Source organism: Lissotriton helveticus, chromosome 9 (assembly GCF_964261635.1).
Source record: "Lissotriton helveticus chromosome 9, aLisHel1.1, whole genome shotgun sequence".
Taxonomy (NCBI): Eukaryota; Metazoa; Chordata; class Amphibia; order Caudata; family Salamandridae; genus Lissotriton; species Lissotriton helveticus.
This window is the reverse complement of record NC_136070.1, coordinates 648,919,673-648,947,444: the sequence shown is the minus strand read 5'-3', so window position 1 is coordinate 648,947,444 and position 27,772 is coordinate 648,919,673. Positions and strand designations below refer to the sequence as shown.

The window sequence follows — 27,772 nt, the reverse complement described above, 5'->3', positions numbered from 1 at the left end:
AGGTGGCCAGCATCGCGGCTGCGAGGAATGCAGCTGCTCTCTTTCAAGTATGTGTGTGCCGAGCCCCGAATATAGAGAGGGGCGTAAAATACTTCGCTTTCAATAAAGATCTAAATTTGCGGACTGTGCTCCCGGCTTTACTCACTAGTGCCCTGCGCAGAGCATTATTACAGGCATTGGAAGGCCTGGCAGCATCACTCAACATGGCGCCTGTCCCGGACAGCTGGCAGCATTGTTCTGCTCACACGTGGCGCGGGCCGCCATCAAGTACTTTCGCAAACCTTGAGAGCCTGCGGTGAATTCATGAATTACGGAGCTCACACCACGGAGCTGCTTGTGACCGGCGGTTGAAGAGGCCGTCCGGGACAGTATCTCTCACTGGACATCAGCAGACTCTGAGGACATCAGCAGACTCGCAGTAAGTAGTACCAGCCACAGGAGTTTCAATTAAAACATTATGCGTCTGTAGTGCTAAAACATCTTTTTAACGTTTTCAGTTACAGTTGTTCCCGGTATTATATGCGCTCTATGGAATACGGAGCACTTAACCGTTTCCGTGTTTTAAGAACACTTATCTCTGATATTAATTGTTGTTCATTTTTGGACTCTTATACAGTGCAAGCCTCAACCGAAGAAACCCTTTGAGTAGCACCAGTTTTTAGGCCTGGGAAGATTAGAGTAACTGAATGTTTTGAAGGTCAAATTACCTCATGGCCGGCCGTGCGCGCATTCTACCACATACTGTGTTATGCTTAGGCCTTAAGATGTGGGAAGCATATCAGCTTAAAGTGCTTTGATCTGGGCTGATTAGTAGAGTTGCTGTGTAGCTACAGGTAAACAAATAAAAAAAGATGAAATATGTAAATAAGATGGCTTTAGAGGAGCATAAATGTAACTTCTACTAGGTTGAACTGAAGTGTTTTTACCAATGTGCTTGCTGTCCTGGTACACACAACATCTAAAGTCGGTAATCTGCATGCTCTGTGAGGCTTCAATCAACCTAAGTTTCTGTTGCATATACCTTGAGGTAAGTAAAATATGCATATAAAACAGACCATACTCAGGCCAGAGATTCCCGATTTTTGAAGCCACAAATGGCTTAATTGTAGCTGTCTCTACCCTAAAATACTTCTGCTTCAATATGGGAGTGCTGGCTCACAGGTATGTGTGTACACACTTGGGGAGAATTCTGTGTGTGTATTTGTGAAAAGTGGATGTCAATATGCAGATTCACATTCACAATATTCAGAGAAGGTGAAGGATTTGTGGTAATCTCACACGTGCGGCGATGACAGGAGTATGAGTGCACATTTGTCGATAATCTCAGGTGTGTAGATGTCAATGCACAGATTTTTGTCTGTGAGTACATATACATTTGAGAATGTAAATTAAATTCAGTGTGTTGCAGGTGAATGAGTGCAGATTAAGAGTGCAGACAGACAGTCCGCTGTTGCCAGTTCCACGTTGACTGACAGTGCTCCTCCGCGAGTACACTTTAGTTTTCACCATATAATACTCCGCCCCATCGGTCAACCAACTGTGAAATGCTGCCCCCAGCGTGCCACCAGTTTGCTACCTGTCCTCATTGGGACCATTGGGAGAGCAGACAAGCTTTTACAGTCATGTCTGCTGCAGCAGGATCTCAAAAGATCTGACTGCAGTGCCTCCGGTGCCGTGCTGAAAGACAGCAAACTTTTCAGTGTTTTCAAAATAGTCCCTCATGAATTATAAAGGAGGAGGAAGGGGTGTAATGTCTGATGTTTAACTATTTCCCTCATCTTCATTGCTTGATTTTGCTCACAAGCAAGTGTCACTCATAATTGTTGAAATGTCACTCATAATTACAATGAAATTATGAAAATGTCACACATAGCAATTTGAAACCTTGGCAGCTCTGCTCCTGCTGCAGATGAACGTGGCCGACTCCGGAGACTCCGGCTGTTATCACTGAACCCACAATTCTGCAGCGCATCAGTAAATCACAGTGAGACGATCGGAGCCCGCACTTGCCTCCAGCGCGTTACCCCAATCCGCCATTTTAGCGCTCCATATGGCTGCTCTCCCCGGACCCTTCGTGGGGCGCTGCAGCCCCTGGCAACTCGCTCCCCCCGCACATTTACTGTAGTGCCTCGGTGGATGCTGGTACAGGTTGAAACCCGGCCCTTCTGTGCTGCCTGGCGCCGTTTTGCGTAGGGAAGCGCAGACGCATCCACGCTGCTCTGCGGGAGCCCCGACTTCTTCCCCGGCCTGGCCCGTGAGGTGCAGCACCAACTTCTCCCGGCGCGCATGGTGAGAAGCTGTGGGGGCTGCTGTCCGAGTCACAATATTTCATGGATCTACTACACCTGATATCCAGTGAGGAGAGATACGGTTCATACCCTGCGCAGAAGAGGCTGACATCATCTTTTTGCCCACTGCCAATTGCAGGATGTCCAATTAGTTGAGGACGACTACCCCTGCATCATTACTGAGGCACTGGGCCCCTCTGGCCTGCGGCTTCTCTGGCCCACTACACACGAAGCCCACGACTCCTCTGGCCTGCTGGTTGGCCCTTCCTCGGGCCCCCCTGGCTTTACCTGTGGAGGCCCGGCGTGGCCCCTTCCTCTGGTGACGCCTTACTCTTACAGTCTCTGTTGTGTGCAGCTGTCTTCCCCAGGACATTCTCACCATGGGAAAACCCGAAGGCCCCCAAATCAAACCTCCCTTTGATACCAAAAGGGTTGCCACCCGCTCTGCCACCGAGGAGACAGACCCCCTGCCAACCACTGCTTCCTCTCTCCCCACACCGGCCCCTGAGGATGAAGTTAAATCCCTCCTGCTGGCCATGCAACGCAGCTTGTCTGACCTCTCCACCAAAATGGACTCAGAGAGCACTCGTATGGACTACATAGTCCTGAAAGTGGAGAAACATGATGAACGTCTCAAGGAGGCAGAGAGGCGAATTTCAGATACGGAAGATACTACCTCGCAGATGACCCAACAAATGACCTAGCTGCTGGATAAGCTCCTGAAAGTAATCTCCGCGAAAAATGAGGATTTGGAAGCCAGAAGTCGCCGCAACAACATCCCCGTTACCGGAATTCCTGAGAGCGCAAATACTGGCAGGATGGAAAACTTTCTTGAACAACTTTTGCGCACCACCTTTGGGACAAACGCCTTTTCTTCTCAATTCATCGTAGAGTGAGCACATAGATCGCTCGGCCCTCGTCCGGCCCACGCCCCCCCCCCCACGGCCGATAATCGCACGCCTCCTGAATTATAGGGACTGAAACACTGCGTTGAAACTTGCCAGGGAACATCAGAACTTACAGTTTGAGGGAGCCCATTTTTCAATATACCCTGATTTCACGATGGCAGTGCAGGAGGCCCGGCGCAAACTTCTCCCAGCTAAGCAGAAGCTCCACAAGCTCCAGATCGAATATGCTCTTCTGTATCCCGCTCGTTTGAGAGTCACCTACCGAGACAAACAGTACTTCTTCACAAATGAACAACAAGTGGACGACTTCCTCTGAACCGTAAAAAAGAACACCCAGACGAGAGACTCCCCGGAGCGCCTTTCCCAAATCACCATCTCTGAGCGCAGACTGAATGAACTCCCCTCATCCTAGCAACGGATGTTCCTACTAGAATGTATAAATTGACTTTGTTGGGGATTCCCTCCGCTCCTCAGAAGCTGGTCCGGGAGGCTGCAGCCTCAACCCCCCTGGGCTGGGAGCTCTGTGTGTGCAGTGACACTGTATGTACTATCACCGTGGCTCACTCATGGTGAGCTGCAACATCTTCTTCCCTGCGCTCAATCCACAGATAAGTGGTGATGTTGCATGCATGTTGCTTAAATAATTTCCCCTGTTCTAAGCCACTGCCTTTCCATAAATTCATATTGGTATGATTAATCGCACAACTGACGAGGTCCTTTCACACATACTATTCCGTTGTTGCTGGAGATTGCTTAATCTACACACTATGTTTGCCAAGTACCCTCCTCCCCCAAGTCTAACAACAACGGGGGAGGTTTTTGTAGCCCACTGGTGCCCCCCCATATGGGAGATCCCCCTAGCTCACTCTTTTGGTCAATGACTTTTTCTTTATTGCACTGTTGCAATATGTTTTTTGTTTTGGTTGCAGGTAGTACTGCTGGCACGTTTGGGGTGCCACTGTGGGTGGGGGGTGGATGGGGGGGGGGGGGGGAGGAGGGTTTATGCTAATTGGTCTTCTTGGCTTTTTTAACCCACAGGACAGGCTCAGACATTGCAACACAAAACACAAGGCGCTCTGTATTGTGTAGGCCACTCCCTATTCTTTATACTACAGATTACCATGCCATAGCACGCTGACCCTTACATCTTAATCTAATATCCTGGAACGTTAGAAGCCTTCGCGATCCTTAAAAATGCAGGCAGATCCTCTCCTATTTGGACAGACATCATGTGCACGTAGCGGTACTACAGGAAACCCATATTGACCCCTCTCGCTCCCCTACATTTGCTAGTAAATGGGCCATGACATGTGTCTTCTCCTCTTACTCCACATACTCCAGGGGGGTGGCTATACTGGTTAAACTGAATCACCCTTCATCCTAGGAGGCACACGACAGGATCACACTGGGCGAAGCTGCATACTGTGGGGCACGCTGGGAACTCAGTCCATCACGATAGTGTGCAGCTACGGTCCGAACACTGATGACCCTGACTTTCACACCACACTTTGGGGCCGCATTCTACAAATAGAATCAACACACATTATATGGGGTGGAGATTTTAACACTGCTTTTAATCCAACAGTAGATAGATCTAACCCTCTCCCTCCCCATACACTACACCAGGACGCAAGCGGCCATACAGGGCATACTCAAAGCCCATGAGCTTACTGATGTCTGGCGCCATGTACATCCCGGCGACAAAGAGGGCACCCATTACACTGCTCTACATGCCGCATGGGCCAGGCTAGATTACTGGGTAGTCTCCCAGGGCGCTGTTTCCTGGGTCAAACGGGCCTCTCATCTTCCCAGGACCTACTCCGATCACATCCAGTCTATGGAGGCTTGCTCTAGAGGCCCTACTTGATACGGTGTTCAGAGCTGAAATCGGGAATGAAATCACTGCTTTTTTTCAGACCAACATGGACTCGGTCTCTTTGGTGGGCGTGGTATGGGCGGCCTTCAAGGTCACGCTATGGGGGGTTTGTATGGCCAAAAGCTTTGGAGTTTTACGAGACCTGCGCCGTACACTTCACAAACTAGAGAATTAACTCAAATAGCTGGAGGCCGACCTCTGGGAGGCTAACTCGGGCCAAACCTTTTCCACATTCCGTGATAAGCTCACGGAATATAGAGACACAGCGAATCCGAAGCACGCTTTTGCGGAAAATATTATGTTGCGCGTAAATATGGCGAAGGCGAGCACCCAGGCAGGCAACTAGCGCAATCAATACGGCACCCAAGATTCGCCAATTATGTCCTAGAGGTTACTGACTCGGACGGAGTACAGCATAGAGATAGCCGAGACATTCTACACACCTTTACGGAATTTTATACTGCCCTGTACGGCACCTGCAGAGATGAATCCCCTGACTTTGCCCCCTTCTTGCAGGACATCACTCTTGGCTGGCTGGGTAACACACAGCGGGAGTTTCTGGTGGCCCCTTTTGAGAACGACGAAATACACGACGTGATAATGCAAATGAAGTCCAGTAAAGCCCTGGAATCGGACGGCCTCCCTGTGGATTTTTATAAAGCATATATTGCCCAGCTACTCCCCGTTGTTAAGCTAGGCGTTAATGAAGCACAGGAGCTCGGCTGTCTACCCCCACTATGAGGGTGGCATTAATATCTAAGCTTGGTAAGGCACCAGATATTTGCGACTCATACAGACCCCTATCCTTAATTAATACCGATACTAAAATCCTTGCGAAAATACTAGCGAATCGCCTCAGTCTCCTAATGGACAAATTGGTGCTTCCCGACCAGGCTGGATTCATCCCAGGTTGGGCTACTACACACATTCTCCGCAAGCTCTTTTCCACTCTCCACAAGGTAGACCCAAAGATACACCTAGTCGCTGTTTTCCTTGACGCTACTAAAGCGTTCGATTCGGTGGAATGGGACTACCTCTTTGTAATCCTGCAAAACAAGGGCTTTCCGCAAGTATTTATATCTTGGGTCCGCCTTCTTTACACTGACCCTGTAGCCAAAGTGCTTATTAATGGCCACTCCTCATCCTCCATCCCGATTTCTCGAGGAACCGGCAGGGGCGTCTGCTGTCGCCGCTGCGGTTTGCCCTCGCGGTTGAACCCCTTTAGCCAAGGTTAGACAGTATCACCAAGACAAGGCGCTCCGCTGCCCTCTCCGACATTTTGATTTCTCTGTATGCAGACGACATCACGTTATATGTCAGAGAGCCCAAACAAAGCGTAATCCGCTGCTTCGAGAATTTGTGATATTTGGGGGGCTATCCGGGGTCCATATAAACTGGTCCAAATCTCAACTTTTCCCCCTTACCTCCTCAGTCATGGTATTCACTCCGGACTTCCGAATTGAGTGGTATCCTGATGAGGTTAAATATCTTGGCATCTGAATCTCCGCGAACCCCGACAAACTGATGCGACTTAATTATGGTTGCACCCTAGATGGGATAAGGGACAACATCACGCGCTGGATCGCCCTCCCGCTAACCATTGCAGTTTGCATATCCTTAATCAAAATGGTTATCCTGCCTAAACTTCTTTATTTATTCATGAATATAACCCATAACCCAGGCAGGACCTTTTTCACAATGCTCCGGACAGAACTCATCCGACTCACTTGGGGCGGCAGGCAGCCCAGGATACAGTGGGATGTACTCACCCGTCCCTACTCACAACGGGGACTCAACATACCGAATTTCGAACTTTATTACACCTGCGCGCAGGCTCATTATGCACACTACTGGTTTCACCCCCCCAGGTATATGCCTCAGGTGGCCGCCGAGCAGTGGCTATCGGACCCCATCCCTCTAGACGGCGCTATATTTACTGCCAATACTGCACACGCGGATGCTCCATCCCCGATCACCAGTACAGTTAAAGCGTGGCACCATATTGCTGTGAAAACCCTGACTTCCATGTTGTACTCCCCTCTGCTCCCACTAACATACCAGTCCTTCAGGAGGGAATTTTTCAAAAAACACTCGCCAAAGATGGAATTAAGACTTGGAGTTTTTACATGATTCAAATTCTTATGATTTAAAAAAAAGGAAAATTCCGTACCCCACAGCAACTCTTCTCCGCACAGCCCCCTTCCCCTATGGACATTTTTTTTTACATCCGGTTGCATCAGGGACTCAAGGAGCACACCCCTTCCTTCCCCCGAGAACCTCTGGAAGTTGCTGCACTTCGCCTAATATTGGCCAAAGACGCAGCACCCCACTTAGTTTCTTCCCTTCACCATTCGCTGCACACCACTCAGTGCCCCTCACAGAACACTTCTAGGGATAGATGGTCTGTAGATCTGGAGCTAGCTATTACGGAGGAGCAGTGGACCTTTTGCTGCAGGCAAACGAAGCAAAGTACACCAACCAGCCGCCTCCGGATTCTCCATTACAAGTACTTACACCGTGCATACTACACGCCAGCGAAACTCCATCGCTTTGGGCTCCGGGATGATGATAGATATGGCCGATGCAGGGCTACGGGGGCTGATTTCCTCCACCTGGCTTGGGGCTGCGCTGTGGTGTAGGAATACTGGCTCCTAGTACTTGAAGCGTTGGAACAGATGACATTGCTACGCCTCCCACACATTCCCCTCTTTGCCTCCTAGGTTACACCGAAACTATAAAAGTGTCACACAGGAAATTAATTTCATTCAGCATCCTTCTCGCCAAATGTCGCGTTGCATGCCGATGGGGTCGGGCACCTAAATGTAAGGAGTGGATCAGGGACATGGTGTTCTGGCAGGACCAAATGCATGCCTTTGCTGAACTGCTCCCACTAGCCTCCCGTCCTCCGGACAAATGGGGTCCCCTCACTACATATTTGCTTATACACCCTATTGACACTCCCGATAACATGCAAATTGTTACAGCACCACCTACTTAAGACCCCCATGCCTGTGCTAAACCGTTATAAGGCCCAATTCTCCCCCCCCCCCCTTTGAACTCGCCTCACAACTGAATGCTGCTATTATGTGTATCATATGGTGTCCACTACTATACTGCCTCTAATGTTTATATGCATGGATTACTTGCCCATTGTGTTTTGTTGGCCTTCAGATCTGCTTCGCCAAATTATTATACTTGTTTCATCTGTACATTTGTAATGACGCACTGTCTGTACTTATGCCTACTTACTCTGTATTTTTTTGAAAATGTATAAATAAATTAATTTAAAAAAAAAAGGTATACAATAACAGCTCTGCTGTATGTGAATGGTTCAGAAAGAATAACAGAAAAGAAATCTATCGATAATGTGAAAAGTAGACACTGTTTATGCAAAAAAGATACAATCAATAACATCTACAAAAGTATACACAAACAATAGTGAACAGCAACCCAAAAAACAGAACATGAATTTCACAAACCTTTTTCTCAAGTCGAGACTTTTATGAAAGCACAGTTTTACATCAATGTATAGACCTTAGGCATTCTGACAATTTTAAAGTAAGATGCTGTAAAGCAGAAGCTCTTCTCACAGCTCTTAGTAAGGGAAATAGCCTTGGGAGTGGTTGTCAATATATATTTATCAAAGCATTTTCCACCATCGAATGGAGGTGCTAAAAGTGCAAAACTGATCTGTGCTGCAATCTGAGGAGGATTGGGCAAGTAAGACATTCTTGGTAAGTCAGTGTCACAGACACGCCACCGACCTCTGGAATCTACTAGACACCATCTCACCGGACGTCGCCTTCCTAACAGAAACTTGGATGAATGCCTCTTCAGCCCCAGACATCACCATTGCCATCCCGGAAGGATACAAGATCATCCGTAAGGACCGCATCAAGCAAACAGGAGGAGGCATCGCTATCGTCCATAAGAACTCCATCCGCATCTCAACCAGCGCAGACATCAACCTAGCCAGCGCCGAACACCTCCACTTCCAGATCCACACCGACCCCAAGACCACACTCAGAGGCACCCTCCTCTACCGACCTCCAGGACCCCGTGCCAATTCAGTAACAACATCACTGACTTTATCACCCCACACGCCCTCCCCTCCGAGGACTACATTCTAGTGGGAGATCTCAATATTCACCTGGAAAAGAGCAATGACAGCAGCACCACCACCCTTCTGGACAATCTCGCCAACCTCGGACTCAAACAACTTGTCACTACCCCCACCCACATTGCAGGTCACACACTCGACCCCATCTTCACCTCCAGCAAACATATCTCATTCAGTCACACCACAACTCTCCATTGGACGGACCACAGCTGCGTTCACTTTATCTACAATAAGACCACAATCCACAACCATCCTCAACCCACCCTGCGAAGAAACTGGAACAAAATCACCATCGACCAGATCTCCTCATCGCTTCTTCTAAACCCCCCCGCCCACTCCTCAAACCCCGACCAAGCAGCCACTAACCTCACCCAATGGCTATCCAACAGCGCAGACATCCTAGCACCGTTGAAAAAACGTCAAATCAAATTAGGCAGCAAAAACGCCTCCTGGTTCAACGATGATCTTAAGAAATCGAAGAAACTCTGTCGCTCCCTCGAGAAGGCCTGGAAAAAAGACCCAAACACCAGCACCAGGGACGCCTTCAAAAACGCCACCCGCATACACCGCCAACTAATCCGATCTGACAAGAAAGCCGCATTCAAAGACCGACTAGACAACAACGCCCACAACAGCAAGGAATTATTCAACATCGTCAAAGAATTTACCAACCCATCAGCCAACTCCAACGACATCACCCCCCTCCCAAGCCCTCTGCGACTCTCTAGCTTCCTTCTTCCACAACAAAATCGCAGACATCCACAACAGCTTCGACAACCGACCCGGAGACCAACCCACCCAACCTTCTGCAGGACCTTCACCCCCGTGAACATCCTTAACGACTGGAACCCAATCTCCACTAAGGACACCATCCGCCTGATGAACTCCATCCACTCAGGACCCCCCACAGACCCATGCCCTCACCACATCTTCAACAAAGCAGACTCCATCATAGCACCACACCTCCGAGATGTCATCAACTGCTCCCTCAACTCCGCCACCTTCCCGGAAAGCTGGAAACACGCCGAACTCAGCGCCCTTCTGAAGAAACCCACAGCTGACCCCACAGAACTCAAAAACTACCGCCCCATCTCACTTCTTCCATTCCCGGCCAAAGTCATTGAGAAAGCTGTCAACAACCAGCTCGCCGCCTTCCTCGAAACCAACAAATCCCTCGACTCCTCACAGTCCGGCTTCCGAGCCAAACACAGCACTGAGACCGCACTTATCGCAGCAACAGACGACATTCGAACCCTACTGGATAATGGAGACACAGGCGCCCTCATCCTCCTCGACCTCTCCGCTGCCTTCGACACAGTCTGTCATAGCACCCTTCTACAGCGCCTCAGAAACGTCGGAATCCAAGGAAAAGCACTGGAATGGATCACCTCTTTCCTCACCGGAAGAACCCAGAGAGTCCGCCTCCCACCATTCAAGTCAGAGGCCTCTGAAGTCATCTGCGGCGTGCCACAAGGATCATCACTCAGCCCCACCCTCTTCAACGTATACATGAGCCCCCTTGCGGCCATCGCTCGCCAACATAATCTCAACATCATCTCCTACGCTGACGACACTCAACTGATCCTCTCACTCACCAAAGACCCTAACACCGCCAAAACCAACTTACACGAAGGAATGAAAGAAGTAGCCGAGTGGATGAAACACAGCCGTCTGAAACTGAACTCAGACAAAACAGAAGTCCTCATCTTAGGCACCTCCCCCTCTGCCTGGGATAACTCTTGGTGGCCAGAGGCCCTTGGAAAAGCACCCATCCCGACGGACCACGCACGGAACCTGGGCGTCATCCTAGACTCCTCACTCTCGATGACCAGACAAGTCAACGCCGTTTCATCATCTTGCTTCAACATTCTTCGCATGCTCAAAAAAACATTCCGCTGGATCCCCACCGAAACTAGAAAAACGGTCACCCACGCACTGGTCACAAGCCGCCTGGACTACGGAAACACCCTATACGCCGGTACCACCGCAAAACTCCAGAAAAAACTCCAACTCATCCAGAACGCTTCAGCCAGGCTCATACTAGACATCCCGCGTAAAGAACACATCTCTGGTCACCTGAAAAACCTTCACTGGCTCCCCGTAAATAAGAGGATTACTTTCCGCCTCCTAACCCACGCACACAAAGCACTCTACGAACTTGGACCCGAATGCCTCAACACACGACTGTCCTTCTACACCCCCTCCCGTCAGCTACGATCCTCTAAACAAGCCCTTGCCACTGTACCTCGCATCAACAAAACCACCATGGGAGGTAGATCCTTCTCCTACCTGGCAGCTAAAACCTGGAACTCACTTACCACTCACCTTCGCCTTACTCAGAACCACCTAGCATTCAGAAAGCAACTTAAAACTTGGATATTCGACAAGTAATTCCCCACCCTTCCTCAAGCGCCTTGAGACCCTATGGGTATGTAGCACGCTATATAAATCTCTTGACTTGACTTGACTTGAGGAAATTATGTTGTCTCTCTCTGAATCAGGAAAAGTGGGATACTATTACTTTGGGAAGAGGAAGGCAAAGATTTCAATAGGCTGATTTAAGCAGCATACTTCAACACCAAAGATTTTAAATGGGATTAGATGCTTCGGAGATTGGGCCACTTGAACTCTTTCTAACAATTTTTTTAACTAAATGTAACCATTTCCAGTTGTGTGCTTTTAGGTTGAAGGTAAATGTTTGTCATCAGAACAAGAGTCCTAATCAACCGACCCATGGCTAAAATCATTAGGGGCACAGTTGACTTCCACCACACTCACCTTTTGGCCCTCTTCAGTCTTTCACCAGACTGCTTCATTCACTCACACTTAAATTCTTGGGTTTAAAAATCGTATAATCTTAAGTGGACTTCACTTTAGTTGAGTGACGCGAGAAACACATTGGACAGGAAATGGTTGGCCCTTTGAGAAGTAGGGGTCTAGTGGAAAGCAGCAACAGAGCAGAAAACACAAAGTAAATGTAATCCTGTTTGTTACCTGTCAGAATAGTTGCAATGAGATCATCCCTCTGGCCTGAAACGGAAACAAAGAATGTATGAGAGAAATACAAAGTTACAGTGTGTCAATGTTGCTTTAGTGATTCTGCCAGTATTACCTGTGTTGGTCAAACTGGGACTGCCTACAGACACTGGGTCAGGATCAGGCCTACGCAGTGGTCCAGTAGTCGAAGAAGGCCCTCCTCCAGGTTTTGGTGGTTGTTTTGGTTTTTCTATGTTGTTTCCTTGCTGCGAAGGAAAAGGTGACCGAAAAGAAGGAATGTTGAAAAGAAATAATATTCCCCATGAAGTTCTTACAAGAGCCTTCCTTCAGCAAAAGAAGCTACAGCTAGCGGGAGTTCCACGAAGAGCGCAACTATGTGGCAGCAGCAACGCTCCCCAGTCCAGAGCAGCAGGTGCAAATGTAAGATGCAATCCCCTGTCTAAATATGCCAAACCAAGAGTGAGGAAGCAGCATTTACATAACTGGTCAGCTGGTTTCATTTTAAGTGCAATACTTTTAGACAAGGCCATAAGGTACCACTAGTAGCAGTTCATTGTAAGAATAGTGCTACCACCACCCACCAGCAAGAGTCAAGCCATGCACACCAAAAAACCAACCTACCTCGCCTCTAAGCTCAGAAGGGCAGAACAGAAAAGAAACCTCAGAAGCTCAAATACCATGCTTATCATCCCGCCTAAAGCCCCACAAACAAAAAACTCTGGTTTACTCCTTTTCAAGCAATACCCCTAAAATCTGGAACCCCATACCAACACGCATCAGTACCAACCCCTCCTTCCCATGCTTCAAGAGACAGTTAAAACATCTCCTAATCAACCGGCATCCTAACTAGTTGGATCCTTAACCGCACAACGAGGCAACATCTCTACCTTCAGCTCTCCTTGGACCGCCCCCCCAACATCCCCTCTCCTTTACTCAACCACTGACTTGACTTGGTCTACTTATCTGAGTTGATTTATCTTGTTACCCGATGTAAACATTTGCTGGTGTAAAGTGCTCTGATACCCTCGGGTCTTGCTAGCGCTATATAAAACGCTTAAATAAATAAATAAATAAATAAATAAATAGAGCACTCCCAGGGCAGGCTGGCCCGGTGTCACTCGATGAGCCGCACTCAACCACTCACCTCGCTGTCTCCCATGAGCACTTTAAGCTGCTTTGCCCGCTGATCCATATGGCTGACGTGTTTAATAGGATCGGCAAGGGCGCAAGCATAATCTGTAAGAGAAAGAGAGGAGTGTTATCCAGTATTGAGAGGAACAACACTGTGCACCGTGGGGGAGAAGAGCCAGAAAATCTGCCAGTATGGAACACAACTAGAATCACAGATATACCAAAAGCGTGCTTGAGTCCTGCTCTATTGAGTGATTTTCTCTAGTTTCTCCTACCTTGATGGTCGTCTGGGATGTAGTCGTTAACTTCAGTGTAGACCAGGAGAGCGGGCAGGCAGAGGGGTTGATTACTCTCATTGCGCAGGCAAATATAGTGATAACCTACAGAGGGAATACAATGGTCACAATGATAGCAGGCGGGAGAGATGAAGGCAGACAGCAAAAGTAAAAAAGAGAATAAAAAAGTAGCTAGAGTTGAGAGAGAAGGAATAAAAAGGAAATTGAGGAAGGGAGGACAGCTGAAATGAGAAGAGAAAAAAGGGAAGAGAAGAGACTGGGAACGGTGATGGTTCAAGATGAGTGAAAAGAGTTGAACAGAGGGAAAAGACAGAGATAGGCTTCACTGAAGATGTACAGAGAGAGGGAGACATTGAAAAGAAAGATGGTGACACAGCAGTAAACATTTTGCCTGTTAGGGCACACTGATATCTGACACAAGACAAATGCCACAACACTAGTGCCAACAAAGCATACGTAACATTGGTTTTGCAGTTAGGCATCTTTCATTGATCACATTCTTCTTATACTTCTGCCACCTTGTGCAAAGATCTGGAAATATTCTCTTTGGACATATTAAAAAACATCTTGTGAGCAATGGTAAAGCTAGCAGACAGCTCATTTTTATCTACCTGTGCAACTTCTTGTTGGTTGCACGCGACTGTAAAAAAGATACTATCCTGCATATGGAAAAACGTACTTTCCCTGGAACCATCAGTTCATAGTTTGTATTGCTGTAGATTCCCATGCTCTGCATACTCTTTCCATCTAATGTTGAACCAGGACATTGGTAAGTTTTTTTCCTGAGAAGAAACTTCAGACGAAAGATGACTTGTGCCTCTGCCCGAAGCTCACAATGAACCAGGACGGCACAAAAAACTCTGCCTCCGGTAATTTTTACCCCAGCAGATAAGTGATCTTCATAGAGTGTAGTGAAGTAAAACAGAATGAATGTACTCTGGGTTGTGGCGTGGAATGGGAGTACCTGTTTGAGACATTAGATGCTATGGCATAAGTGGCAGGCTGCAAAATCTAATAAGACTCCTCCACAAACATTTTCTGTTTGTATCATCTGTGGCTGTAGATGCTTATGCACTGCATAGACTATAGTGGCTATTAAGAAAAGGGGCAGCTCAAACACCACCTGGAACCCAGAACATACACAAACATCAACAAAAGTTCCAGGTGGAATAAAGAGATACTCCTAGGTTATTCAATCAATCACATGCTAGAGTTTATCATATTGATTAATAACAGAAATAGAGAAAGAAAATACATTTGTTTGGTTCACAAAGCAATTTGCTCTCCTAATAGGCCATCCCTTCCATAACATTTTATGCGGTGTCTTTTGTGTCGCTTATTAAAATCTGCAAATCTTTCACTTCAGGTGGCACTAAAATCCAGAGTAAAATCTATAGGCGACAGAGCCGTTTCAATCACAGGTGCAGCCAGATAAAAAATGTTGCCCCTCTATCTTCCTTCAGAGGTATTAAGGTTAAGACAACAAGTTTGTTCACCTCTAATAATCCAACCACAAATACCACCCCAGAAATGGAGTTTCCCCAAGTGAGGTTTTGCAAAAGCATCAAACTTTTGTTTTACTTCACAGGATTTAGTCCTACCAATGTAGTACATTAGTGCTTTCTTGCAATCAAGCATTTGCAATGCCCTTTCTGCACAGTTTCCGGGTGCAGGATTGGCGATATATGAAAGAGGAAACTCACTTTTGATAGAACATTTGGGTTTGTTCTAAAACCACTATGCATCTATGTACCTGAATAAAAGGTTTCCCCACTGTTTGTGCTTTTAACATACTGCTTCTCCTCCCTCAGAAAAGTGATTGGGACAAAGAAGATAGCTTTTCAAGACAATATTTGCAATCATTGAGAATGCAATGGCTCAAAAAGAGGACCCGAGATTCTTTTCCGAACTAGATTTCGATTTCACACTGGAACTGTAGGAATTACTGGAAGAATCACACATTTATGGCCAACCAGGATGGCAATGATCACATGTATTTTGGAGTGAGACAAATGTTCTATGTTCTTTCTGGATGCTGCCACTGCAGCCCAGTGTAAACAGAGAGAAGTGTATATGTATCGGTTTTCAATGAATGCAGTAAGTAGCAAACAGTGTCTTCAACGGTAATAGACAAATCTTTTGGCAACATAGCAGTAAATGGGTGGTGGGTTTCCGCACCTTGTGCAGGATTCAAATACACTTCTCTGGGAGGTCAAGATATCCAAACACCAGCCAGATTGCTAGATTCAACTTCCTGAGGTCTGGATGTCTGAGTTGACCCCGATGCGGAGTCGGGAGATTTGGTCTAAGTGTTAGTTTCTCATGCATATGTAGGCATACTCAGCTGCATCAGATACCATCTCTGTGTCATCCAATTTGATTCCGCCAGACTGAGGGTAGTAGATGCTTGCTTCATTTTCCTCACAACCTATGGCATCAGAGGTAATGGAAGACAAGTATAAGCAAAATTCCCTTACCAATTCTTCCATAGCGCATTGGCCACAGACTTAGGGTATGGGTACCTGGAATCTTGTATTTTGTGAGGTGGCGAACAGATCAACTGAGGGAGTTCCCCAATTGTGAAAGTACTCATGAAATATTTGTGAATTCATCTCCCACTCGTGGGCATGTTGATGCGTCTTATTTATTTAACAGGTCTACGAAACTGCTGTCTACCCATGACAGATGCTGGGTTAGGAGCTGAATGGGATGGCCAAATGCCACATCTATTGTGCTAGTGCTGACTTGCTTCTGGATGTAAGCCCTTGCTTTTCTGTTGTCCACCCATACCACAACTGTTTTACCTCGAATGCGAGTGTAAAATGCCCTGACTGGCAATTAGACTGCAGTCAGGTCCAGGTAGTTGATATGACAACCCTGTGCTCTTGCATCCAGGTACCCTAACACTCGTGGTTGAGATACACTCTTCACCCAATGAGCGAGTAGTACATGGCAATGGTCATCTGCAGTTGAGGGTCCAGAAAAGGCCTTTGCAGAGTAGAGAGGTTGGTGGATTGACTGCAGACAATGCTAAGTTAGCACAAGCTTGGCTGCCATGCTGCTGCTTTTGCGCACTTTACTACACAACGTTGTTTTCAACTAAGACTCTGCTTGTGTCTGTTCACAGGAGAACTGTCTGCCTTTCGCGTTCCTTGCTGTTCTCTGTGATTTTCGTCTGTACATGATGTGCAAGGTCGAAAAACAATGTCCCTTGTTATTCTGCTCAGGTCAGTCCCCCGCACCTAGACATAACACGAAGCACAGCTGCACTGCTGAAAATCGATTGCTTTTAATATTGCGTGCATGCATGTTCGAGGCACTTGGGGAAAAACCTTTCAAGAGAGAAGAGCTGTGCTTGTCTGGAGATGTAAACCATTGCATCTAAACTTGGAGGTATGGGGTCCCCCCGACAAAGCCCAGAGGTCTTCTATTTTTATAATAAACTAGTTCCTAGCACGGGAGGGTGGCAAGGCACAGTAGGCCGTTTTCCACCAGCTTTATAAAATGATATCCCCGTTCATATTCTTTGGAATTGTAACAATGCTCACTATATTGTGTTTATGCATTCTGCTGTTAGTAATAGCACGTGTACTGCATTTTAGAGCACGTTCGTTAAAATAAACATTTTAAACTATACAGTGTCTCTGAATACTCATGTTGTGGACAAGTATGAGTGAGCGAGCAAAAGAGTGTTCTTGGTCCCACGATTCCTGAGAGAGTCGGAGTGACATGTTCTGGGTTGTCTAATCATTGGTAGCTTCGCTGTGGTATGGAGAACGAATGAGACACTATAGCTAGTCGGATTGGGACTTTGGGAACTAAGGTGGGTAGTTGGTACACCACTATACACTGAGGTCCTGGTTTTCTGTGCATAATTCTGTATATGTGCAGCATTCCTGCAACAGCAGCAACACATTTTGTTAAAATTCCATTATAGTAGAGTGTGCTGGTTCTGGACTTAAGCAGCGCTAGATCCTTCCACTGACCCTTGGCTTGTGACTAATGCCTCTCCGGGCAATTGTGCAGTAGTATTGAGTGTGACACTATCGCTATGCATGATGTTATCATCCCCAACAGTTTCATTATCATCTTCAGAGTAAGAGGTCATGGTATGTGAAAAAGAGTCAGCAGCCTTTTATTGCCATGACCCCCTGTTGGTTTACGTAGGCTGGACCTGTGATGGAATTTGGCAGAGTTGCTTGAAAAGGCTGTATCTTCTGTGGCACGGGATACAACATATTAGCACAGAATCTGAACCCCAACCTGTGGAGTGGGGACACTGCTGCCTGTGTTCTTGGTATTGTTCTCAGCTGTTGCGCAATAGAAGCAATTGTCCTGGTAAGGGAAGATGTGAATGGCCTTTCTGCGCAGATGTGCAGCTGCCACTGCTAAACATTTATGAAATACCTTTGGAGCTGTTGTGGTACCAAAGTGTAAGATTTTGAATTGTAATGTTAACCTCTTACCACGAAGAGCAGGTAGTGGTGATGCACTGCATATATGGAGATGTGACCTTCAGGTCAAGGGTTGCCATGTGAACCCCTCTACAGAGCAGTGGTATGACACCCTGCAAGGCTGTCATTTTGAATTGCTTCAACAGGATGTACCAGTTTATTACATAAAGTATAGGATAAGCCACAGGGATACATCCTTTTTGGGGTTGAAGAAGTACAGAGTAGACTCTTTGGCACGCTAGTGTGTGGCCACCACCTATGTTATGTATGGCAAGGAGCGCATGTACTTCCTCTTGCATAGTCATGGCGATGGCGTGATTTATTTGGTGGTATGATGTGGATCTCCAGGCAGTATCCCTGCTGTACCACCAAGAGAACCCACTTGTCCAAGGTTATTTCCCCCATTGCAGAAGAAAGACCCTTACCTAGCCCCCCCCCAACCCCCCTCGGACTGGTGTTGCCCAATTGGGGAGGGGGTGCGAGTTGGGGGTTAAGAGCATTGTGGGTAATGTTTTAGAGGTAGATCTTTGCTAAAAGACTTTGGTCACTGTCAATCTTAAAAGGACTTATGTTGTTAATATCGCTGCAAGCCTGACTTTGGGTAGGAGTCGATGGCTGGCATCTCCTCTTGATTCCAGTTTGAGAAAGGCATACCTAGGGTTTTGGGTCTGCAGAACACCCATGGCCTTAGCACTCTATCTTCTTTATTGTTGTCAAGCATTCTGTCAGCCTGAAGCCTCGACCTAGGTTGATAAAGTTATGTTGAACCTCCAGTCTAAAGCCAGAGACTTTGAGACATGAAGGGCATGCAGAAGGAAGCCAGTGTAAATTTCTCTGGAGGCAGTGTCAATGGATTCCAGAGTGTGCTGAATACTGACATTGGCAAGGACTTTCCTTTCTGCTCAAAAGTTCTTGTCCCCTCTTGTGATACGCCTCAGGGAGGTGCTTGACCAACTCCTCCATCTCCTCCCAGTCACAAAGATCATACTTCGAGAGCAGTCTAACTGAAATGGGCTGCCAACATGAAACTCACTTCCCTGCTGCACCTTTTTGCTCTCATCTGGAGGAGCATCCCTGATTGCCTGAGATGAAGCTCTCTTTCTGACAATGTGTACCACCAAAGAGTCCGTTGGGATATGTCCTGATAAACACCTGGTCGTTTGAGGCTACCTTACATTTTTTCTTAACCCTTAGGGGGGCACTCGCACCTTGACCTTGAAGTTATTAGTAATGATTTTGGTCTTGGTTTTAAAGCATGGTCAAGTACTGGACTGACCTATTGGTGATAGAAAGGGGTTTGGCTAAGAAGTCCTCCTCCTACTCAACAACATGGAGCTTAGAACCCAATTTTACAGTGTTGTCACCCGCTGGATAACTGAATGATACACAGTGGTGTCATGTGGGAAGAGGGGGAAGCCTTAACGGGACAGGGCTCTTGGTTGGTGTCTCCTGAGGGTCCATGTGATTCAATGAACATCTCCATCCATAGGGTCTTGGTTTGGGTCATGAGGATCATGGAGGCCACCGTAATCTGAATCAGTGTTGTTTGAGGGAAGAGATTGTGGCAGAGGTTGGGGCCTGGGAGGAGAGAGCTGCAGTGAGAAAGCCGATGGCTTTCCCCTGACACTTTATGGACATCAGATAAAACGATTTTTCCTCCTATGTTTTCTCCTCATATGTGAGCTTCCTCTTTTTACCTTGCAGTAGTGTATGGGTGTCCTACTGTGGTACTGAACGAGCTACGATCTTTTAGATGGACATTCACCTAACATTGGGCCCCTCTGGAAGTTTGAGGGTGAGAATTAGCGAGCTTGAGACTGATCGTGGCATTGAGGCCTCTCTTAAAGCTGGCTTGGAGATGGTTTTGAAATTTGCTTCGGGCTGATTTCGACTCAGAAGGTGGTTTCTCAAAGACTCGTTCGAGACGGCATGGATGGGTGCTGATGCTCAGTGCCCTTTGTCTGAGGTTTTCCTGGAGCCGAAAAGGTATAGCCTGGGCCATGTGCTATGGACTATGGGGGTTTCTCCTCCATGACCACCAATACGTTGGAAGACAATTCTGTGGTCTCCCTGTGCCAGCTGGATATCTAAGTGACCCCCTCTTCATGTTCAATACACTAGACATATTCAGGTACCAATAGGTTAGGTTCATGGTTTCAACACTGCATTTTGTGATAGTGCAGCAGAATTCATAGCTATATCGGCTAGTATTTTTACACTTGAACTTCCTGCAAGCCTAGCAGATCAAGTTCTTGTGCTCTGGAGACAGACATATATTACAGACCCGAAACTGATTAGACTACATAAATGTGGTTCTGCATTTATGACAAAACTGGAAGGGTGTTTCCTCCATAACGTCTTCCATCAACAGTCATTTTAGATGCAACCTGATTTCCATCAAAAAAGCCATATCATGTCAGTACGAAGCCAAATCCCTTGTGGTCACAGATGCAGAAGAGAGTTCTTGTGTTGCTGGGGCTTAGTTCTCCATGACTGGCACCGAAGGTCCCGCAGTAGTAGTCGACAGTCATGGGGCTTGAACATCCAAATTTGATGGTGGAAGAAATAATGTGACATGGAGTCTTTGCCCTGGTGCCTTTTGGACTAAAGGAGAGGTCACAAGGTATCAGATGACAGATGCTTCTTTGAAAGAAAAAACAGCTTCCAAACACCTGCACCCAAAACTAGACGCCAGACTATGCAAGGGCATGTGTATCTACAGCCACACATGCTACAAACTCAATGTTACAGCTATTTAACTTTTTCAATTGTCACAAGGATTCATCACAGACTCCCAATCTTATGAACAAGCAGAAAAAAATGGGATTAGTGGAACATAAGTAAAAAAGGATATTTAAACAGATTTCTTAATGCTGTCTAGGCAACTTTAGATTTTTGGTAAGGATTCAAATATAAAACATAATTTCTTGAGAATCACATCCTGTTTTGCATATTAAGGTAAAAAGGAAAAATGACTTACCTGTAACTGTCACTGTTGTTTATCATCACTGAATAAAAAGAGGTTTCCATAATGTATTAAAAGGTTTTCTATCTAGACTTGGCTACATCTCCACTTCATTGAGAGATGTAATACTGTAATAGCCTAACACAATGTCTGCAGTATTCTTCTGTTGCATGAACTGGTGTTCCTACTCGTCTTTGATATGATGGTTTGTGTCTAACAAAGAGAACATGAAGATAACATGTTTGTGGGTAGAAAGAAAAACATGATAAGGCTGAGAGTGTAGTATCAGAAAGTAAACACATTCATTTCATTTAATTGTACTCCTCTTTCTACAGCCGAGCGTTCTCTGGTCTCATACACTTAGTGTCCAGCCTCCTCCGAGTGTTGGTAGCCATGACCATCAGAATCGTTGAGCCTTAGTTCTTCTTTGAATTGGTTCCCCAAGTCATCTTCTGTGGACTGAATGCTTTTTTGGAGTGAAGAACATATTTTTTTAAATGTCCAACTCACAGAAGATATGGAGCTGAAGGTGTAGCTAAAGGTTTAAAAGTGTCTTCAACACACTCTGTTAAAACTGTTATTTTTTTAGTGCTGCAGGGTACGAAAGCCCAAAAAAGATTCAGTAGCCTGGCCTTCTTTGAAGCATTCTGGGGAAAAAGCATTTTCTCTAAATAGGCAGGATCCATCAAAATGCCTATCCATAAGGGATGCTTGCACATCTCCAGCAAAAACTATGGATCGCATTAACACATGGTCAATGAAGCACCAACATAGTGCTGGCTGATCACCCCAAGCAATCAGTAGTGTCCAAACCTGCACAAATCACATATTTAGCTACATCTTGACTATCTTGAATGGTTTGAGCCAACTGGGCCCTAAACTCTCCTGGGACAGCCAGCAAGATCTTGCTAGCCATGTTCCACACTGCATGCATGAACGGCCTAGTAGGCAAACCACATTGACCGACCACCAGGCTAAGTCAGCCGAAGAAAAATTAGTTCGGCAATTGCTTCTATCCTTTCCAACTCTCTGTCCGTGGGGGTGATGGGGAATGATTTAGGACTCACCTTGCCGGTGGAGGCTTTGACCACCACACTTTCCAAAGTAGAATGCTGTGTAGGCAAAACAGGGTCACCAGGTGCTGGTCTGTGGAGCTTGGCTACTTGCCACTTTACTGGTAGGCAAGAGTAAGGCTTAGACTAAGTGCCCATAAGAGTGTCACTTAAGTCCTCATTGAATGGGAGTAAGGGCTCAGTGGAAGCAGGCCCAGGTTGCAGAACTTCTGTAAGGACATTTGTTTTAACTTCAACAAAAGCTAGTTGTAGGTCCATGACCTCAGCAGCACATGCAATTACCACAGTAAACAAAGCAATCTCTACCGTTGGCAGCCCAAGGATGAAACCCACCCTCTATCAAGGGAAGTATCAAGACCATTATATTTCCATGTATAAACTATCATCATCATAATGTGGGGGTAAACATCACCATTGCCATCTATGAGTGGTGGAATCTGAACCAAAAAAAGATGATGCATCCTCTGAGGAGAGCCCTGGGGTGGGGGAGTGATTATCTGAATCAGTCTGTACGGAAATTAGGTGAGCTGGAGTGGAGTCGGAGCGTCATCTCAATTATGGTTGAGAAAGATTTTGCTCGGGAGTAGGCAGTGGATCCCACTCTGGCACCACCCATGTCAGGACCGGCCTCGATGAAAGGACTGGTGCAGGTTTTGTAGTTGGAATGGAAGTCGTCACTGGAGGTGCTGTAGAAGCGGAGACTGGCTCCAAGGGCTCAAATGGCCCAGAGAATGGATTTGTTGATGGTTCACAAACTGGAAGCTCCTTGAAGCCAGATACCACACCAATAGGAGCTGGAAGAGTGGCAAGAATACACTGCATGGCCGATTTAAAGGCATTGACCTGCTGCAGAGTGGCTGACGACCCAGGGCACACCGGAATCAACTGTAGGATCGGCTCCTCAATCAGGGATCAGGAGCAACATCGAATAGCACCTATGTGCTCTCACAACTTTGCTTTAGAGAGAGACTGGATGGATGGGTCAGGTTCTGCTTCACCATCTTGCGTTTCCTCTTTGAATTTGGATGGATGGGTCAGGTTCTGCTTCACCATCTTGTGTTTTCTCTTTGATTTGGACTTTGAGTTACCAGATGACTTTATCCTCTAAGGTGAATTGTTGCAGGACTGGCCTTGAGAGCAGGGCTTGCATGAGGTCCATGACTTCTTTCAGCATTTGGGGATTACAGATTCGTTTCAGGGTCCCGGAATGCCTTCAGATGTGTAGGGAACACTCATCGCACAAATTGGTATCAAGTCCGGAGTCCAATCGAAACATTGGGGGCATGGCCTGCAGCATGCCAGAGTAAGCCGTGCTCTCGCCGAGCTCCGGCTGAATACACTAATCCGCCATTGATTCCAGTGCCCTGCGATCCCGGAGAACACCACAATTGCTAGGAAATGTGCCCCAAAATTGCCTGCTGCTGCGATTGTGAGGACCTTTACCTTTATGAAGCTTTCGGGGCTGGAAAACGACTGCGACCAGGCATGCTGATGACTCCCAAGATGGCGCCGTTCCGAGGCTGAGGACGGGGGACGCTGCATCAGACCCCGCGACCTGAACGGAGGGGCCGCTGAGAGCTGGAAGCTGGCCCTGGGTGTGCTGCCCTGCTGAAATCCCACCTGGGGCACTTTGGTGGGAGACCTATGCTCCTGCTAGCATGGTTGTGGCGGCCGCGTGGAGGAGCCCCCTCCCCCACCGTGAGTGGGAGCTGTTAGACTGGCCGGCTGTGTAGATAAGCCTGTACCTGAGGAGCTGCGGAAACCGGGGATCGCTGTTGGGTCCCGTGTGCCCTGAATCCGTGTCCACTCCCGGCAGGGGCTCTGAGGTGCTGGCCGACACCACGAAGGGGCAACTGAAGGTGAGAGGGGACGTCCCCCCACGCCCGCATCGGGAGTGCGGGACGGCCCGGGAAGGCCTGCATCTGTGGCGGAGGGGAGCGGCGAGACTCACCTGGGCCGCTGCCTGTGAGGAGTGTTATGAGACGCTCCCCCCCCCCCCCACACATGTGAATCGGCCCTGAGAGAGGAACAGCGGGACGGAGCCGGGGCGGGGGTGCGAGGAGGGGGAGGCCGGGGCCTGGACTGTAGTATTGGCGCTTCCCTCTGGCCCCCCATTCCCCCCTCCTGGAGAAACGAACGCGGAGCTTATGTAGCGGTGGCCCCGGGGGGACAACAGGAGGAAGATAGGTTCACGGGGGAGGCTGAGGCTGGGGGGGCCTGTCTCCACCCCCCCTCCGAGGCTACTGACGACGTACTGAAGCGGGCACTATTGTGGCTGAATACTGCGAAGGGCCCAGTGGTGTGTGCCCTCCTGGTGAGTGGCCTAACCTTGGCCGCTTAGGGATAACTTCCCTGCCGGGGAGAGGAAGTGCAGCGGATGTTGACACTAAAGAGGCGCCCTTCGGAACGCAAGCGGGCACCCTGTGAGACTGTGGCTGCATCTCTTCACCTGAGGAGGGTTGGTGGAGGCTGCCAGGGGAGGAACGGTCCCTTGACATCATAAGGGGACGCCTGGTGGCGGTACATTGCGCTGAGCTGGCTGTCTCCTCCCCCCATGCCTATTGCCCTGGGTATCTGACTGTTTGCCTTTATCTGCCCGCCCCCTCCCCCGTCCTGCGGTGCCTCGTCCCTGTGAGGATACACGCCCTGCGAGCACCACTGACAAGCACCACATGCGCCGCGGGCAAGGGGTGACTTGGATAACAGACATGGGGCAGTGGAGGCTCTGAAGTCGTCATGGGGGGAGACAGGGATCTGAAACAGCCGCGCCAGGGCAAGATGGACCAGTATACGAAGGTCGTGCCCCGCCCAGCAGGAGGAGCGCCCTGGAGCCCGCTTAGATACGGATACCCTCCTCCAGGCAATCCAGGCATCTAGGGCGGCGCTAGAAGGACAGATTGGCGCCATTGTATTGGAGGTGCCACTCTTGCGACAAGACCTCAGGAACCTGGCGGGAAGGGTCACGGAGGCTGAGACGCGGCTGGGCGAGGCGGAAGACTCGGTGCACGACCTCCGCAAGGGCATGCAGGAACTTCAATCCTCCCATAAGGATCTGCTATGGAGGGTCGACGACTCTGAAAATAGGGCGCGACGGAATAATCTCCGCTTTGTGGGCTTTAGAGAAGGAATTGAAGGGATAAATGTACCGGAATTCCTCTACACCTGGCTAAGGAACACCTTCCCGGTGGACAAGTTCTCTTCTTGCTTTGTCACAGAAAGAGCCCACCGAGCGCTACTGGCTCGACCTCCTGCGGGGTTACAGCCACGGCTCATAATAGCGCGCTTCCTGAATTTTCTAGATAGTGACATGATCCATAGGGAGGCCCGGAAGCTAGGGGAGATACGATGCGAGAATACCCGTATAATGATCTTTCCGGCCTACAACAGGGAAGTGCAAAGGCGTACTTTTGACTCCGTCAAAGCTAAGCTACGAGAACGCAAGATACAATATATGTTGCTCTTCCCCGCAAAGCTGAAGGTCCTCTTCCTGGGCAAATCCCACTTCTTCCAGACGCTGGAGGAAGCTTGGCAATGGCTGGAGGAAGGCCCACCCCTGAGGCGCATGGAAACACAGGGGGGCGGCAGGCCGTTCACCGACGGAGCTGGTGATCGATCCATTGAGTTGCAGCGCTCGCTGCGGCCCCGGCAGTTGCGAAGGGGCCGGCCCGTGGAAGCCACCCCGTATACCCAGAGCGGCACAGGCAGACGAAGACGGCGCACAGGAGGATCTCTTGACTCCTGGCTCTCGATGGGGTCTCATGCGCTCCGGTCATCTGGACGACTCCAGAGGGACAAAGACACTGAGAAAGATGCTGTGACTGAAAGCGGACACTCTACCTCTGGAGGAGAGGAGGTGGCAGACCCCTCAATGCACCCTTTGGCGGCAGAAATACTGGCACTGGACCAGGCAACATTGACTGAAGCGGGGCATCCCAGACTGAGCCCCCGGATTCCAACTCCTGAACAGGGGCCAGCAGGGACGACTGTGGTTTGAACGATTATGCTGGAGCAGGCAAGCTGGCCACACACGACCTCCTTTCTTTTCTTTCTGATCTTCCTCTGCTGATCTGGACTCTCTCCCATTTTACTCCCTTTTCTTCCTTCCATTGATACCTCTGGCTTTCTATTCTTTGGACTCTGGTTCTGGGACAGCCGCAGGAGTTTAAGCTTTGTGCGCAAGTTGGGCGTGGGAGGGCGACAGACCTCCGCCTACCCTAAAGTTCACCCCCGACATACCGCGGGGGATGAGTCATGGGGAATTGGGTGGGGGTAGAGGGAAAGGGAACCGCGTGGGGAGGGGGGAGGTAGGGGGGAGGGGTGGGGAAAGGAGATGGCAACTGTGTTACCATTGGGGAGGTTTTGTTTCATCTGTACCATGTTCTTCCTTATGTTTTGCTGGCACACTGACCACAAGATTGACTTGGCAAGCGCACTCACTGCTCATCCACCGATAGGAATACACTCGCATTGCACCGCCTCATGGCTGCACCGACTGACCATAGACCCCCGGAGTGGGACTGGTAGCTGGCCCCTACAAAGTTCTTACGTGGAACGTCAATGGCCTGGGGGACAAAGTTAAGAGAGGACTTGCAATGGCATACATTAAACAGATACACCCTGATATAGTCCTACTTCAGGAGACCCACCTTAAAGGAATGAAATGTGGATTTCTTGCAAGAGGGGCCTACAAAGTATTGGCACACGCAGGGTACATGAACCTGGACAGATCCCCAGGGCTATTACGTAGGAGTATCAGGGACGTGGGGACGATGGAGGGTCACAGTGGCCTCAATCTACACTCCCCCCACACTTCAGGCCAGGACCCTATCCGGACTGGCCGATATCCTGCGAGACACACCAGACGCACTACACATCATAGGAGGTGACTTCAATGACATTATGCACGTCCCCATGGACCGCTCAGGGAATCGTACTGACAGCCCCTCGACTACACCTCTGGCTAGGACTGTGACCACACTAGGCCTGACTGATGTTTGGCGCTGGCTCGACCCGAACACTAGAAGGTACTCGTACTACTCAGGGGCCCATAAGGTACACTCAAGACTGGACTATGTCTTTTTCCCCCGGCATGCCCTTGGAGCGGAGGTGGAGGCCCGGTATCTGGCACAGGGGATCTCAGACCACTCGCCCCTACTGGTCCGGCTGGGTGGGGGGTTTAGGGCTAATGGTGGGGGTTGGCGACTGACGGCGTGGGACCTACAGAATACCGAGGTTCTGCGAGGCCTTAGAGCTGACACAAAGGTGTACTTTGCAGAAAATGTGGGTTCGGTGCAGTCAGGTATTGTAGTATGGGAGACATATAAAACCGTTCTGAGACAGGGCCCAGAATCGAAGCCATCCAACGAACCTTGGATGGCTTCGCTGACTTTTGTGCATCTAGGGGCCTGGAGATAAACTTGGATAAAACCAAGTTTATGATTTGTAACCCCCCCCCCCCCAGGCAGACTTGCCCGGAATCTTCTTTTGGGTGGAATACCACTGGAGCGAGTTAAGACCTTCGAGTACCTGGGCATCACTTTTGGAGAACACCTGGAATGGGATGCCCAGATATCGAAGGCTGCACTCAAGTTAACTAAAGTGGTGGGGGGGATCCAGAAACTGCATAGAGAGTCTGAGTTTAAGCCTGCTGCACCTGCCATCGAA

The 27,772-nt window shown here is 48.5% G+C and overlaps 1 protein-coding gene across 1 annotated transcript in view; it reads right to left on the bottom strand.

Moving 5' to 3' along the window:
• PLCB3 (phospholipase C beta 3) overlaps positions 1-27,772 on the bottom strand; it is a 585,337-nt gene that overhangs the window by 39,951 nt on the left and 517,614 nt on the right. Inside the window, exons 23-26 of the mRNA XM_078660740.1 lie at positions 13,596-13,700; positions 13,334-13,425; positions 12,305-12,434; positions 12,187-12,222 (exon numbers count right to left, since the gene is read on the bottom strand). Of these exons, the coding sequence (XP_078516866.1) occupies positions 12,187-12,222; positions 12,305-12,434; positions 13,334-13,425; positions 13,596-13,700 (363 nt within the window). The remainder of the gene's footprint in view (positions 1-12,186; positions 12,223-12,304; positions 12,435-13,333; positions 13,426-13,595; positions 13,701-27,772) is intronic.